The 16,634-nt window shown below is 38.6% G+C and overlaps 1 protein-coding gene across 1 annotated transcript in view; it reads left to right on the forward strand.

Annotated features, from left to right (window-relative positions):
- Positions 1 to 263: 263 nt before the first annotated feature.
- The window catches only part of Rorb (RAR related orphan receptor B), a 183,397-nt gene continuing 167,026 nt past the window's right edge, over positions 264 to 16,634 (forward strand). The window contains exon 1 of the mRNA XM_052762239.1: positions 264 to 953. Coding sequence (XP_052618199.1) covers positions 947 to 953 — 7 coding nt within the window. The 5' untranslated portion in view covers positions 264 to 946. The remainder of the gene's footprint in view (positions 954 to 16,634) is intronic.

The raw sequence follows: 16,634 nt of genomic DNA on the forward strand, positions 1-16,634 counted from the left end.
CGTCACTCGCAGATCTGCCTCACTCCCAGGCAGGTTACACTCGGCCCAGATCGGACCCCAGATAGGACCATCTCTAATTCCCAGTCTGGGTCCCCACAGCCTGGGACACCAGAGTCCCTAGCCCCGCCCCCTGTCCTCAAGCGCGTCCCCTCCCCCGCCTTTCCAGCCTTTCCACGCGCTGCGGGACGCTGATTGGCCCTGGCGCTGACAGGAGGCGGGGCCAGGAAGTACGGCCAAACCCGCCCTCACGTATAAGCCTCTTCTGCGCTGGCTCTCTCCACCTCTCTCCTCTTTCTCTCTTGCTCCCTTCCTCTCTGCAACTGAACAGTGAAAATTCACATTGTGGATCCGCTAACAGGCACAGATGTCATGTGAAAACGCACATGCTCTGCCATCCACACCGCCTTTCTTTCTTTTCTGTTTCCTTTTTTTCCCCTTGATCGTTCTCCCTCTTCTTTGTAACTAACAAAACCACCACCAACTCCTCCTCCTCCTCCTGCGGCTGCCCTTCTCCTCCTCCTCCTCCTCCTCCTCCTCCTCAGTCCAAGTGATCACAAAAGAAATCTCCGAGCCCGAGGCGGTGGCATTTTTTTTTTTTCAAAAAGCAAGCACACTGGAGAGAAAGAAAAAAGAAACAAACAAACAAACAAAAAAGCAAAACAAAACCCAGGCACCAGCCAGCCAGGACATTTTTTTTTTCCACCCTGCCTGAAAACAAACGAACAGCCATCAAAAACAGTCATCAGCAACAGCATCAAAACTGTTAGCATAGCGGCGGCGGCCACCGTCACGCTGTGGCCACGACGTCTGCCTAAAGGGATGCTTCTCTCGGCGGAGCAGCTCTTCGCAGACCGCCTTCTTCCCTCGTGCTGAGCGGGATTTTTGGGTTCTCTGGGGTTCGGGCTGGGAGCTTCATGACTACGCGGAGCAGGACAGCGGCCACACCATGCGAGGTAAGCGAGCCCAGGGGCGCCCAGGGTCCCCGAGGCCATCCAACTCTAACCAGACCGGGAGCTGGGGGGGAGGGGAGAGCTCTCGGCCCAAGGGAAGAGAGATTGGCTACGTGCAGCTCCCTGAGTTCGGTTCGCAGGTGGGACAGCAAATGGCCTGGGCTTAGAAAGTTGTGAGAAGGTGTGGAAGGCTCGGGACTTAGGCAGGACGCGGGAGGGCGCTTTTTGGAGACGGGGACTGCGCTAGTCGCTTCTCTCAGTTCTGGATTTGCTCTGAATCTTTTCTGCGCGTCGCTCTCGGGTGCGCCACAGGACACGGGATAGAGGAGAGCAGGAAGCGGGATGACTGGGTAGAGGCAGCTGGAAGCCTGGGTCACGCTGTGGTCGCTGGCCAGAGGTGAACAAGCTGGCCCAAGGGGGATAACACAGGGCCAAGCTGCCAGACGCAGGAGCATCCGAGTCTACAGGCGCGTCCCTCCTCAGGAGGAGTAAACACGGGATGCTCCGGGAAACTGGATGCAGATGCCTATGGCTGGACCTTCCCTAGGTCCCCTGTTCCCTTTCAGCTTCACTCTGACTGGGCCCATCCCCAAAAAGAGTTGCTAGGAGAAAGTTCAGGAGACTAAAGGCCGCGCTACTCATATCGGGGAAATCAGGGGACTCGGTCTATTTTCTAAGATAAAGGACCATGATGGGAGCTAGTGCTAAGTGAGCCTTCGGTCCAGGGCCACTGCCACCAGAGGCGGTGCGACCTCAGGGCAAACGATGCAAAGTGGCCCGCGGGGATGACAGAGGCTAGTCCCCTGCTCTGACTTCACTCTGACTGAGTAGATGGCCAGGGACGCTTGATGGAGTCAGTCTGTAGATCTCCTCTCCTGTGGCACAAGTTTCTTGCGCTGTGTCCAGGACTCCTCTCTCACTTTACAACTTCTCTCTTTTCTTAAAGAAGCCACCAGATGCCCCCCTGACTTGGACATCTGCAAATGCCTAGACACCCAGTTCCAACCTCCAAGTGTCCCTTCTTTGATGCGTTGTGTTCCTAGGGGGCTTTTCTCTCTGATTCGCAAGTCCCTCCAGATCCTAAAAACAGAAATAGGCGACAGTCAAGTCTCTGGACCTTCCTGCATCCTGGACGGAAGCACTCTTAGCAGGACACACTCAGAATAGGGCTCACAAATACCTATCTTCGTCCACCAGGCTGCCTGCTCCCATGCACTGACCCTACTCCCTTTAAGGGGGAGTGTGCATGACCCTCACCCTCGCCATCCTCGAGGAGCCCTAGGCCTGACTTGACCTCGAAGGCATAGAAATGCTGGGGCCACCACCTTGGGGCCTGGGCTGTGTAGGACAAGGCAGGAGGAACAGGGATGGAGAGAAGTTGCCCATTACCCCTAGGGATAGGACTCTAGAGAAGAGACAAAGGTATCTTGGTGAGTGTCTTGATTGACCCTAGCACTGAATGTCAGGATCTCTGTGTGCTTGTGCTCAGTGACAACAGCTGATTGTCCCAGTCACGGGATGGTCACATGCTCCACTATCCAAATTCTTTCAAGAAACTGTACTACAGGAATTGGCGGGGAGAGAGCCTTTACTTAGTGAGAAACTGGGTTTTTGTTTATCTTTTTCTGCCCCACCTCACCATCTCATCTCAAGCACTTTCGTTTTGGTTTCCTTCCCTCCCAACTGAAGCTGTTAGCTGCTTGGCTTTTTCTCCCCTCCCAACAGTCCCCCTCCCCCATGGCTAGGTTCAAGCTACCTGAGGGTCAGAAACCACCACGTGCCACCGTAGTTGGTTCCCTGCACTAATCCTGTAGCCCAGCTACACATCCCTTAAGCTATGGAGGGTGGAGCAGAGCAGGAGCTGAGTGCAGCTTCCTTGCACTTCACCTTGATCGCACTGCTCTTGCTGCTTCACCTCCAGGTTCCCCTGGGAGGCCCCTGACTGCTGGCTTGAAAGATTTAAGCCAAGGGCTAGTCCTGGTGTATACCTTAGAAACCCAATGTGAACCCACACCTTTGTCTCAGAGAACATCAGTCTTACCAAGCGGCCCAGGACAGTTCACCAGGTCTAATCCAGGATGACTCTCCTGAGGCAGCCTGAAGGGAAGGAAGTTGGTAAAGAAAAAGTCAGAGGTCTCTCTAGCCCTTTTGCCTCTCCTCTCTTGATCTCTTATTGTCCCATTCGCATGCCCTGAAGTCAGTGCCTTGTCCCATCCCATCCCTGGCTACTGTTTATTAAAGATGAAATAAGCCCTTCGGAGATTCGATGCCCAGTATTCCTATGGGGAGGGGGGGTGTAGAATGAGGCTATCCAGAAGTCTTCTGAGAGTCGAACTTGAGTGTCAATTAAGTGGTGAGACAGAAGTATCAAATCATCTTTTCCTTGTGCAAGGCTGCTCAGCAGACCGTTGGAACAGACTCTGCTGGGGGGAGGAGCTGCCAGTAAACTTGGCTCTGCCTTTTGCCCGTGAGCATGCCATCTATGCCATACACCGTGCCCTGCCACCACACACACTGTCTCCATTCCCATGTCGTCCTGTCAGAGCTTTGGCTCCAAGGTTTGCTTCTGGCAATGGTAACTGTCCTGAGTCAGGTCAATTTGCCAGACACAAATGGTGTTGGTGTCTAGGACTGAGCAGTCTCCCTGTGGGTCAGTCCAGCAATTTATCCCCAGATCTGACTACACCACCCAGTAGTGCCTCTGCTTGGGGTATTTCAGAGTATTTCTGGGGAAGCTCTAGGGTAAGTGGGGTGTTAAGAGGGTCTGATCCTAGGGCTCATTGAACTGCCCCGCAGCACAACCTCTAACCAGGACCAAAGTTCCAGCCATAGCCTCCTGTCTCGAAAAGAGAAGGAGGTTGCAGCGTGGTAGCCCACAAAACTTTGCACCCTTTGTCTGTGGAGGGAATCCTATGAGTTCTAGGGATGCTTTTCTTCTTGCTCCTTGAAAGGAAACTTCTAAAAAGGAGGAGAGCCTTAAGGCAAGAAAGGAGTGCGGCAGACCAAGCCGGGGTGTGGTTTTTCAAGGCTCCTTGTTGAGTAGTCTGTCAGTTGTTTATTACAAAGGACACCTAAATGGTGGCTTTTCTCTCTTGCCTCTGCATAAAATCCCTGCTCTCCCAAGCAGGAGCACAGCTGCCATTGTGATCAAGAGATGGCTGCAGCCTGGGAGGATTTAACTCTAGTTTTGTTCTTGTTGTAAACAAGGAGGGGTCTTGGATTTTTTTAAACTCTAGATTCTGCCTGCTAAAGTTAAAAAAAAAAAAAAAAAAAAAAAGCTTGCTCTCTGAGATGCAGCCACCTTTGAAAATATAAAGGGTCTGAATATTCTTAGATTTTTTTCTTAATCAAATTGTTGCTCTAATTTTTCTCCACAAGTTCCAATTAAGTGACTTAAGTTAAATATTTCTAACCAATATTCCACCTTCCATATATATATATATATACATCTATATATATATATGTATATATATATATAGATGTATATATATACATACTGAAAAGGACATCTCTGCCAGTACTCTGTTAATTTCTGCTTACTCAGAAATCACCAATGAACTGTCTTTTTAACAAGAAAAATCAATCACTAACAGTTTAAAGAAAAATCTTAAAGCTCTGTTTCAGATACTATGGGAAAATACATAGCCAAAAAAAGCTAAAAATATCTCCTAAACAGTTATAAGTACACGCACCCACCTTGTCCCTCCCTCGTCCCTCCCTCGACAGCCATGGTGAATTGTTAACTATTGGGATACAGAAATGTTACACATCTTGGAGATTAAGGTTAGGCATGGGTCCACCATAGCTTTTATATTTTAAAAAAAAATCAGTAAATGTAAAAGTGGAAATTTTGAGTATCAGGCTTCATAAACAAGGATCGTAAAATTATAACTCCTTTGTTTGCGCTCACCTAAAACTTGTAAATCCTTGTATTTTTCCATTAGTGACAGTAACTTCTGATCAGTGGAGATCCCTTTACGGTGCTCTCTTCCATCACTGTCAAACTTTTATGTGATAGTTTAGCATAAATAACTCATCATGTTATGCTCTTAGCCAAATATAAATATTAATGTTAATATTTATTCATCTTGGTACTGTGTCAAATGCTAAATTATTAAAAACCTCAAAAACTACCCATAAGTGTATTTGCACAGATTATTGTTTAAATTTAAATGCTTCCAATTCACAAAACATAATTTTAGAACCAAAAGGTATCAAGGCACCAAGAAATTATAGAGAATTTAGAGTTAGTATTCACGGTATCCAAACCCTGTAAAAAAAAAAACTTGTTTTTCTAAAACTAACATACGAGAGTATTGAATAGAAATAGTTTTTCCTACATAAAGTGACAAATAAATATTTTAAGCTTTGACTTTTCATTTAGTAAGTATGCATTCACCTTTTAAGAAGATAGACAGAAGATAGAGTTTTTATACATTTTACCTCAACAGTTCTGAGGAATGCAAATGTGAGTCACAACACACTTATTAATTTACTTACATTCATAAAGAATCTCTAATTTAAGGTGAATATTGCAGCTTTTGATAAATAAAAAGTTTTAAATCATTCTAGTAAGTAATTTAGTTTCAAAACTGTATATATGAGGCTGCTGGGATTCTAAAAATTTACGAAGTATGAGTTTAAATTATGCAAGATAATATTAGTGCCACTGTGCATTGGCAAAATCTGTGATTTGCAGTTAAGTGTATAAAGAGGTAAGAACAGTAATGTCAAACTGAAGGGTTCAAGTTCTGTCTGATTGAAAACAAAGGTACATGAGTTTGTACATTGTGAGCACAAAAGTAACTGAAATGATATTTATCACTCTAGTAGTATAAACAGAGATCCTTAATGTTGAGCCATCCCTATGATTACCCCACAAATACAAAATAAAGTAATAGTTTTTAACTATATCAGCATTAAGTTAGTTGATGTTAATGAAATATTATTTTGTGTTAAAATACATAGACAAGTAGAAAGTAGAGAGGAAATCGTGCTTAAAATTAAATATGTCTTTTTTTCCTTAATGTAGTTCTACTCTCCACCCATTCTTATCTAATGGGTAAAAATTAAACCAACTAATGAAATAAGTCTTTAATGATGTGATGAATTATGGCCTTTGATAAAATGAGCAGTCTACATAAAAAGTATTATTCCTGTAATTTTGCAATCATCTTCCAATTACAGCTTCTTGCAAATATTTAATCTGACTTTGAATAGAATCTCCGACTTAACAGAATTGCTAGCAGATAATAGCAGTCTTCGGAGGCGTCTGTTGATACACACTGATACGCAATATGTATATGCATGTGCCTATAACCACCCACTCAGACAAGAAGAATGAATATTTGAGAGTGAAAATCATTCTTATCTTTGCTTTCACAATCCAGGCTTCAAACTCAAACATATTTACAGAAACAGAACGACTTCCCAAAGCATTCAGAAAGAGGATGTGAATATATGGGGTACTTGAGCCGCATAAAGAGGAGCTGCTAATAGCATCTATTTATAAATAATCTACACAAAACTCCATTATCCTACCTAATGATAATTAGAGGGAAGGGGAATCAAAGAACTGAGGATTGCCAAATAAATAAAATATTCCCTCTCAAATTAAGCAACAAATTCATAGATAACAAGGCTTCTGCCATGAATTTGAAGGATGTCTCCTTTGTAGCATAAGACAAAGGGAGCATAGAGGAATAAATATTGATTGAACTAATCATCTGATGAATAGAAATGAGATTTACCAGTGCACCAATATAATAGACTATGTTAACTAGTTCTTTCATGGCGCATATGCTGCCCTTTCAACCCCTGACCTCTTCCATTCAGTTCTTAATGAGGGAAACCACAGGTGTTATAACGGTATTTATGGTGAATCTAGCTAAATATAATAACATGTGGTTAACAAACAGCATTGTGTGTGGATTCTTATAAAAGGAAATCCTGTGTTCACAGCATCACAAAATTATAGTGTACTTCAAACTACATAAAATTTTGGCTTGCTCGGGTAACCTTTAAGATATAGTTACTATGTGGTCATCAATATTTCAAGTATCATATTTAGTGACTCTATGATACTTGCAATTTCATTAATGCTTATTTGAGGAGGTAAAAAGATTATGTGACATATATTTGCCCCCATGATTGTATATTATGCAGAGTAAACATTTAAAAATAACACTTAGAAAAAAATGACACTTGGAGGGTAGAGTATTTTATAAACATGGCATGCAATCTTCTTGGTTAGTGGTTGTTTTAGAAATACTGAAAATAAATAATAGCTCTATAATAATAACTTCATAATATATTTTTTAAGTTAAATTGTAATGGTCTTAGTATAGATACATGCTTAAAAAGTCAAAACACATTACTTTTTCCCAAAACTAAGCTGGAAACTTATTCAGGAGTGTGCTCTAGTTTAGGATGAAAAGTAATTTGCTTTGACTTAGATGAGTCAATCTCTGCACAGGAAATATTGTATTAGTTGACTAAGTATGCTGAGTTTGTAAATTACTTTATTGAATGGGTATTTATCAAAGATGTTTTGTGTGATTGATTATCATATTTGTGATCTTGTGTTGTATTTCTCTAATTTAGACAAATTATTGACTTTAGCAAAGAAAGAACAATTTAGCCTGGTTGTTTACTAAGTGCTGCTTTTGATGATGAGCCTGCCTATTGTTGAATAATCATGCAAGACAAATATTTTGCTATATAGTGCATGCGTATGATCTGGAGTGCCTCAGGAAAACGGCTATACTGATTTTACCTCATATAAAAGTCTTTTTCATTGTACATTTCAAAAAAGTAAAATTTGAATTATATGGTTTTAAAATTTTGTATGGAGTATATAATCAATCATCCTTCTTTAAAATGCTGTTACACCATTACCTAAACTACTCAGGCTATGCTGTTAGCATATCGTAACAGCACAGGCACCGTGCTTTAATACTGAGATAAAAGTATAATAAGCAGTGTTCCCATAATTAGGGGCAAAAAACAGGCTCTTATATTATTTTTCTAAGAAAAATTTTTAAATGTTTTCGAATTGAAATTCACCCATCTGCTTTACACCCCATAAATGTGATTCTCTCCTGTTTTGAAAACTATCAAACTTACTGATCATCGTGCTTCTAGGATCTCAAGTTAAGACTAAACCCTCATGTATGAGAAGGAGATTATTTTTTCAAAGTTGTGTCCATTGCCATTTTAATTTTAAGGGAAAAAGGTCAAATCTGTCATCTTTAATATCTATATCCATACCAATAGAAACGAATGTGACTTCTACACACAAGAATTATTTATTGACCATCTATCCAAGATAAACTACAGGAATAGATCCTGAGAATGCTCAAGTTGATACAGTGGTCCATTTACTTGGTCCAGGCCTTGCTCTGGGGAGAACAGAGGCAAAATCAGCAAGAAAATAGTGAGAAGTCCACTTGGTGCTCAGGTCTCACAGGTGAAGTGGTACTTCATAGCCTGGAAAGATGAGTAGAGACTTCGCTTTTGGTTAATTTGTTAATCTGAATGAGGCTTATAAAAATACTGTCTGGTATATTCTCCAGTTAGCATTTGTAGTTGGTACCATTTGAAATTTGGGCTTATTATGAAAGAACTATTGAGAATATAACACAATCTAGTGTTAAAAAAAAAAACGCAGTAGCATTGTTTTTAAATATCTCACATGATAAATAAAAAAAGAAAATCTAAAGTTATTATTAGCTATAAAAAATACTGGGAACAAATGTCAGCATGAGAAAGACTATAATATTTTTTGTTGTTCTTAGTTTTAAATTTTCATACATTTTAATTAAAATAGAATCACAACCGTTCCACCCTTTCCTTTCCTCTTTCCAGCCCCTCCCATGTCCCTACAACTCATCCCAGGCCCTCAACTCTTAAACTGAATGTCTCTTTTTCTTGATTATTATTGTTGCATACAAATATATATACCTGTGTGTATACATGTTACTAGTTTTTAAGTATCACAGAGTAAAGATAAGTGAAAATACAATACACATGTATTTGTTTTTATAAATGAAATTCTTTTTTTTTCCAAATAAGGAAAAAGCTGAATATATTGAATTTCATTTTCTTTAATGTTTAAGCTATTATCTGAAAGTAGTGATACCACTCTGGGGAGTATCTTAGATTACCAGATATCAAGAAGAATAAATCCACCTCTGCAAGAGAGTTTTGTAGGCAGTAGCTGAAGGCCCCCGTGGTAGTCTTCACAGTCAAGATTCCTCATTTTGAAATGACAGTTTGCCAGTTCTTATCTTATGCATTAGCTCTGTGAGCTTAGTTAAGTAATTGTGAGTCCTCATCCCCATGTTTAGTCCACTCTGAAACAGTGGGGAGATCGAGTTTCTGAGTCTATGAAGCTGAAAAGCAGGTTAGGCTGGGGAGAAGTCACCACAGTAAATGTCACCATTCTAAAGCTGCCAAGCAGGCAAATTGTCCCCACTGTTGGCCATAACCCCCTGAACTAGCAAAAATGTTGTTTCCAAATTTCTGCATGGAAAGCAACATTAAGTCATACTTTGCAGCCCTGAGAAACAGCATTTAGTTTGATGGTGTTTGTTGGATAGAATTTGTCAGACTGAGGAAACGGGGTCTTCTGTTTTAGCACCGTCCAGCTACATGTTAGCTCTGGGTGCTCCTTGAGCTCTTTGTTTCTTGATACTAGAATAATTCAAGAAGGAGTTCAACAACCTGACCCTATTTCTTGGGACTTGTCTAAAAGAGTGAAAATTTGGAAAGTCATTCTAATTTTAGTAGATTTGACCAAACAGTTATTTCATAAGACAACTGCTTTTCTGAATTCTTACAGCAATTTCCCTCTGGTCCACTTACATTTAATGGCGATGGGCATATGCTCACATTTGACGTAATTTCTGGCCAATGTCCTATTCTGGGTGGCAAGTGTAGAGTGAACCTTGGAAAACCAATGCATTAATTTGAGCTGTTATTTGTAACACAAATATAGTTTGTCTCTTTATTTGTATATTTACTTTAACTTGTAAGAAAATATGCCTAGCACTTTAAACTAATTAGTAGCATTAAACTAATATTCTGATCTCTCATTGGAAAGATTGCTTAAAGGGCAATATTATTAAATAGGATCAGAGTGTGTTGTTCTCTGTAATTGATGCTCACATCAGATCACTGTTTTATTTTTATTTGCCTAAATAGTATATATAATGAAACTAGTTACTTGAAAAGCTTCATTGAAAATGTTAAATGGAACATGTCTAAGGAATGAATTATAAGAATGCTTAATATAGTTTAATAGTACTTCATTAGTATGAGATTCAATATTAGAAATTTCCCAATTTTATTCCATAGTTTAAGACAGAATAAACACTCAAATCATATTTTTCACTCAGCAACAATTGGCTTCTAGATTCCAAAACTAAACAATAATGCAAGTTGAAAAGAACTTAGATATGTTGACTTCTTAATGAATGATTTGCTATTATTAGGATTTTTTAATCAAATAACAAGATTATTACACAGACCGTTTTCTGTTAACTTATGCATACATTGTGCCTGGCATATGCAGAGGAATTACACACTTTAAAGAAAAGAAGAAACCTCAGTCCAAATTCCCACAGTTGTTAAATATGAGCAAATGCTGCACAGTCTGGTAGACCAGAGAAACATTTGCTGGGAAAAAACATGTCATATCTTAAGGTATGGTGCTTCCTGGAAATAATTTCCTTTCTACAAAACAAAACATTTTAAATATATTACTTGGAAGATTTGGGATCTTGATATATTAATTAATTAGCTTGTTCTAAAATTAAATTGAAAACAAACAGTGAAATATACTAGACTGTCTCCCTTTCAAAGCTGACTACATTTTAAAGTGAGATTAACTCTTAACACATTCCTTCTTGTATATATATTTTTCACTGTTTGAAAATATGTTAGATATCAAAGAAGGGGGACTTTTGAATAAACCATCCCAAGGACAATTCAAAAATACAAATATTAAGAGTATTAATAAATTTACATAAATACCCATCATGGTTTTGTTTCAATTTATTAACTGATTTGACTGATGATTAATTCTTGCAGATGCTCAAATTAGAATAAATGTACATTCATATTATTAGCTTTAGAACATGCTAATTCATAAATAAATAAATTGATTTGAATTGTTCCACCACTATTTTGTTGTATTCATTTTCTCTTTAATGAATTTTAAAGCTATCTAACTTTACTCACTCAAGTGTTGGTTTACAGTCAGAGACAAACTTTTTCTCATAATACAATGACTAAAAAGAAATGGAAAGGTTGCATGTGGTACCTAACATTATAAATCAGATTACAGAACACTTAATATGTGTAAGATACTAAGCCTTCCAAGTAACAGTCTCAAGTAGAAAAGAAAAAAAGAGAAACAAGGAGGAAGAAGAAGAGAGGGGAAGAGGAAGGAAGGAGGAGGAGAGGAGAGGATGTTTCCTTCTGAAAGATCTAAAGAGTCCATCAGGTACTATCCACAAAAATGGATATTTTCTTTTTTTTTTTGGTTTTTCGAGACAGGGTTTCTCTGTGTAGCTTTGCGCCCTTTCCTGGGACTCACTTGGTAGCCCAGGCTGGCCTCGAACTCACAGATCTCTGCCTGGCTTTGCCTCCCGAGTGCTGGGATTAAAGGCGTGCGCCACCACCGCCCGGCCATTCTGTTTTTCTCATCTCTGCAATGCATAGTGGACATTACTAATAAATTAGGCAAGGCATTTATCACTTGCTAGCTATGGATGTAAACTCTGCTGCCATTTCGTCATTATATCTCTTAAGATGAAGTTTTCGTTAAAACTCTGGCCAATGTTTTGATCACATGATGAAGAATCACATAATAAAACTGTCTATTCAATTACAGTATACCTTGGGAAAACATAGTACTCCAGTTTTTACTCCCTGAATAATCATGATGTTATTTACAAATATGAGGAAGAATTAAACTAAGTATTAAAAATAACCTTCAGGTTCTGACTGGACACTGACTGGGCAAAACAATAATGAATCCAAAGTGTAAATAGTGTTTTTCTTACTATAATTATTCCACTGAAGTTTTTAAATATATATAATTCCACAAACTCAACTATGCCTCTCTTTATATCAATTTCAAGTTTTTAGTGAAATTGCACATTTTTCCCCATTAAAAATGTATACTGACTATAGGGAAACAAACTAGGGAAATATTTCTGAAGCTGTTGGGAATTGAATATGACATTGCTCTCCAATCAATCCCCAACGTCCCTTTCAGTCTAAGATAAATGTACTTATTTGTCCCTGAGCTTGTCCAGTTGTCTGTTTTTAATGTCTGTCAGGAAGATGGTAGTTTCTCTTTAGACATAAAGATTTTGAACAAAGCAATGGGCTGAAGATCATGGCGTACCACTACTTACCCACCTGCACTGAAATCATCCCATCTGGCTGACTAGTATCGGCACCAGAGGTCCCTTTCTGTCCTTCTGTGCTTTATACAAGATATTTCTTAAGGAAAGAGCCTTGGCACCATTAGGAAAGTGCCATATCTAATTGTACCCAGTAATATAAAGGGGAAAACCAATTACATTTGACATTAATTCTAAAGAAATACAGAATTCCACTCCTCCTTAACAACACTGCAATTTAATTTGTTTTGCATTTTGGCTGAAACATAATGCACCTTACATGAAGCTATCATTTATGTGATTAATTTTTACGGTTTCAAATTAAGTCCATTTATGTTTCTTTAAGGGCATGATGGTTAGCCTGCTGTTATTGATTTTTTTTAGGCCTCCTCACTATAAACTGTACCATACAAAGAATGGTGTAAAATACTAGCACTACCCTGTTATTTATACTTCAAGGCAGTAATTGATCATATTATATAATGATGCTGACTCCTACAGTCATCCTACTTCACCCACAGACACTATTCAAAAGAAAACTGTACATACTGGGTCATCTTCATCTCATATTTGCTTTCTACTTTGTATAATAGTATCAGGTTGAAAAGGACTGTAGACTTACCTCAGGTGATGTTCTTTGTTTTGCTTTATGTAAAATACCCTCCCTGCTAGCACTATTTCGGAGATAGTGGCACTCTTCCTCAAAATTGTTAATTCTGTCACTCTTTATACCGTGGCTGCTATTAAGGAAAGTTCTGGAAACATTTTTAAAAGGAACTAACTGTGTAGAGCTGAGAGGAACTGACAGATGCAGCCTCATCCCTGTACAAATGTAACAGCAGGAAAAATAGTATAATAATATCTTGCTTGTTTCTTGCTCTATGGCTCCCAACCAGCTTAGGTAGATGCTATCTTGACAGTCCACTCAGCAATCTCGTGAGATATGTAAGACAGGTATGCAAAATAATAGATGCAGGGGAGAAGAGCCAAAGAAAACACTCAAATGTAAAAAGGATGCCTTATAAAGCAGTTTAAGCTTCCAACTTCTACATTTCAAAGTAGTCCCAAATTTTAAAAATGTAAGCATCTGGTTTATTTTTTTTAATGAAAAAAAATGGTTAATGAGAACTTGGGAAAGGAACTCAGATTCATGTATTAAAGAAATAAAGCAATGGAAGAGGCCTTTTCTTCTGTCAAGTGATAGCAGGTGTGATGGTTTGAGAATCAGTGTCCTTGTGTGCTACGGTGGTAGCTTAATTATATTAGTACAACCTCTAACAATATCAACCCTTACAATATTGCGGTCTGTCTTTTCATCTTGTTCAATTTTTATCACATCTGTGCTTTCTGCCAGTGATCTTCATCCACTGTTTCAATGGCTCAGTGTCTTCTTTTGGGCTCCTCTTACAAAGTGATAAACTCAAGTACTTGGCATTTGTAGATACAGCTCTGAAAAGTCCTGATAACTAAGCAAAGCTGATATATTCTGGAACCTTTTTTCAAAGCCCATAAGTGGAAACTTCGATAACTCACCTATGTATGTGAAAATGTGTGCATTTATACATAACTGTTTGTGTATATGAATATTCACATTATGAAAGTTATTAATATGTTTTTTTTTAAATCAAAGTCTTTGCTCCAGCAATTCACCTTCTTGGAATCTCTCCAATGGAGAACAAGCTAAAGGGCTAACAGGAAGTTATTTCATGAGACACAGCTGTGGCCTTATCGTGTGCTCTGCAGTGACTCAGAGAACCCTTTCGTGCAGTGCCCTTTATGACGCAGCCTCCATTCATGTGCGCTCACTGTGCAAGTGTATGTGTTTGTCATGTATGCCATACACCTCGCCAGCATCAAGTATATATAGGTAGCTGGTGATATGCTTTGAAAATGGGTTAAAATGGCAATAAAAACAAAGTTCTCTTTGACCAGAGTAAACCTAAACACCAGTAAGAAAAACCGTAGTGCAAGAGTTTAGTTCCTATAATATCTAACTTACGTAAAATGCTTTAAACAAAAAAGAAAAAGAGTAAAAGCCACACCTGGAAACTAAGATCTTACTTTTATTGTTTTATTCTTTTTCTTTTCAGTATTTTCAAAATTTGCATATACAGTCAATATAGATCATTTTAAAGCAAGAAAACGAACCCACTGGGGTAAGACAGTACTCTTTCTGTATTCACTGTATTTTAGTTTAGCTGTTAGTCTGAAGTACCTAGTACACTGGTAGAATTAAGAATGAACGCATAATGGGTCCTTGAAGAAATTAACTCTCTCATTCATCCCCTGATATTTCCCAGCTACCCCTAACTTAGTGAAGAATTGTATGCCAGGCACTATACTAAATTCTGATGTATATTCAGAATAGAATCATCTCCATGTTTTAAATAACTTGGTCTCTTCTTCTTGAAAACCATCTGCCATGTTTCAGATATAAGTATATAATGGAACTAGGAAGAGAATAAGGGGTGGCAGGTGAAGAAGAGGAAGAAGGCACACCTAAAACTTTCTCCATCGTTGAACAAAGCAGAGTTCTGCCCTGTTAAGCTCTTGCTGAGGGTAAATTAATACCCCTCTTTATGTCTCTGAAGGGTCATATTAATTTTGAAAACATATTATTTCAAATGCAGGTGTAAAGAGTAGGATACTCACATAGTCAGCTTCCCTGCGGTTATTATCTGTTGAACTCCCTGTGATATCCCAGCAAAACAGACAGGCTTTGCAATGCTGTGAGTGTTCAGATCCCAACCAATATTGACAGGCTTGGGTGTCACAGTATAAGACAGAAAATGAAGTGATTCCTGCACATAGCATTGTGAAAATATTTTAAATATTCCTGTGCTCTGTTGTAGATAGGGAATCCCAGTGCACCCTTAATTTTGTTGTGAGCTCATTTGTATTTAGTATTTAGGGCCAAATTCAATGACTTACCTCCAAGGTAGTTATCATACATAAATAATAACAGCTCTAGGTCAGTAGTTTCAAGTAGGGTGCAATTTTGTGACCAAGAAAATGTGTTGGAAAATGGGTATGGCTTTCCACACCCCCAGGAAATATGTGGTAATGTCTAAAGATGGTTTCAACTGTGACAGCTGAGGTAGAATTTTGAGCATCTCATTGGTAGAGGCCAGGAATAACAAGGACCTCACAGCTTACAGGAAAGCCCATAGAGCAAACACTCATCCTGCCATACAAATGGCCAGTCCCGATACCAAACAACCTGCCACAGAAGTCTGGAAAGCGTTTCTGAACAGTGTGGCTTCCCACATCATATTTTCTGGAAAAGCTACAACTTTTCCTCCTCCTGCCTTTGCACAGTAACTCTTCTGCTACCCCAAAGAAAGACTGAACTCCCCTCATTCTAAGGATTGCAAAATGTGAAGTCTTCTGCACTAACAGGGTAGGCCATTCAAATATTGATCCTGGTGCTGAGATAATGAATGTTTTTAACAAATGAACAAGACATTCTTTTGCAAGTCAGATAGGCTCTATTTCTTTGTTTTCCACAAAAATGAAAAGAGGTGATTAGGACTGTCAGTTATCGATCACTCAAAATAGTTTATGGTGACAGAATGCTATGTGAGTTGAAACATCTACTCATTTAAAATAGTTTTTGGTAACAGAATGCTATGTGAGTTGAAACATCTACTTTAGAAGGAGCTGGAAGATACAAGAATATGAGTTCAATTGCTATTGCTAAATTAGGTCCACTTTCTTCTATACATTTATATAAATTAGGATTTTAGCATGTATATTTCTTAAAAAAAAAAAGATAGAGTTGATGATAAATCCCAGTATATTTTAGGAGTAATAGTCAAATATAAGTACCAGAAATAAATTGAAGGGGAAGGTCCTAAAAGATTAATTTCCTTTAAAATTATTTTTTGCATTTAGTAATATAAAATTTATTACATAATTGGACAGTTTTATCAGTTGTATCTAATGCTAATGATAATTATAAAATTTAAACCCAGAAGAAATTTTATCACAGAATCAGTATTCACAGTGAAAACATGTTAAATTAATACATATTTTTGTTACAATAAAGTATAACCTAGTGATTAAATAAAAGATTCTTAAACATGAAAGTTTTGACATAAATACATAATTCTATGGTATGAAAGCATGACTTCCAGAAGAAAAGTAGATACTATGAAATATCAGCTGAAGAATTTATGTGATTTTTTTTTAAATCTATGCTCTGGATATCAAAATATTGTGACATCCAGATTTCATTGGTGTATTTAAAGAACGATTCATCAATTTTACT

The sequence above is a fragment of the Peromyscus californicus genome, unplaced genomic scaffold, assembly GCF_007827085.1.
Source record: "Peromyscus californicus insignis strain IS unplaced genomic scaffold, ASM782708v3 Scaffold_4__1_contigs__length_199733344, whole genome shotgun sequence".
Classification (NCBI taxonomy): domain Eukaryota; kingdom Metazoa; phylum Chordata; class Mammalia; order Rodentia; family Cricetidae; genus Peromyscus; species Peromyscus californicus.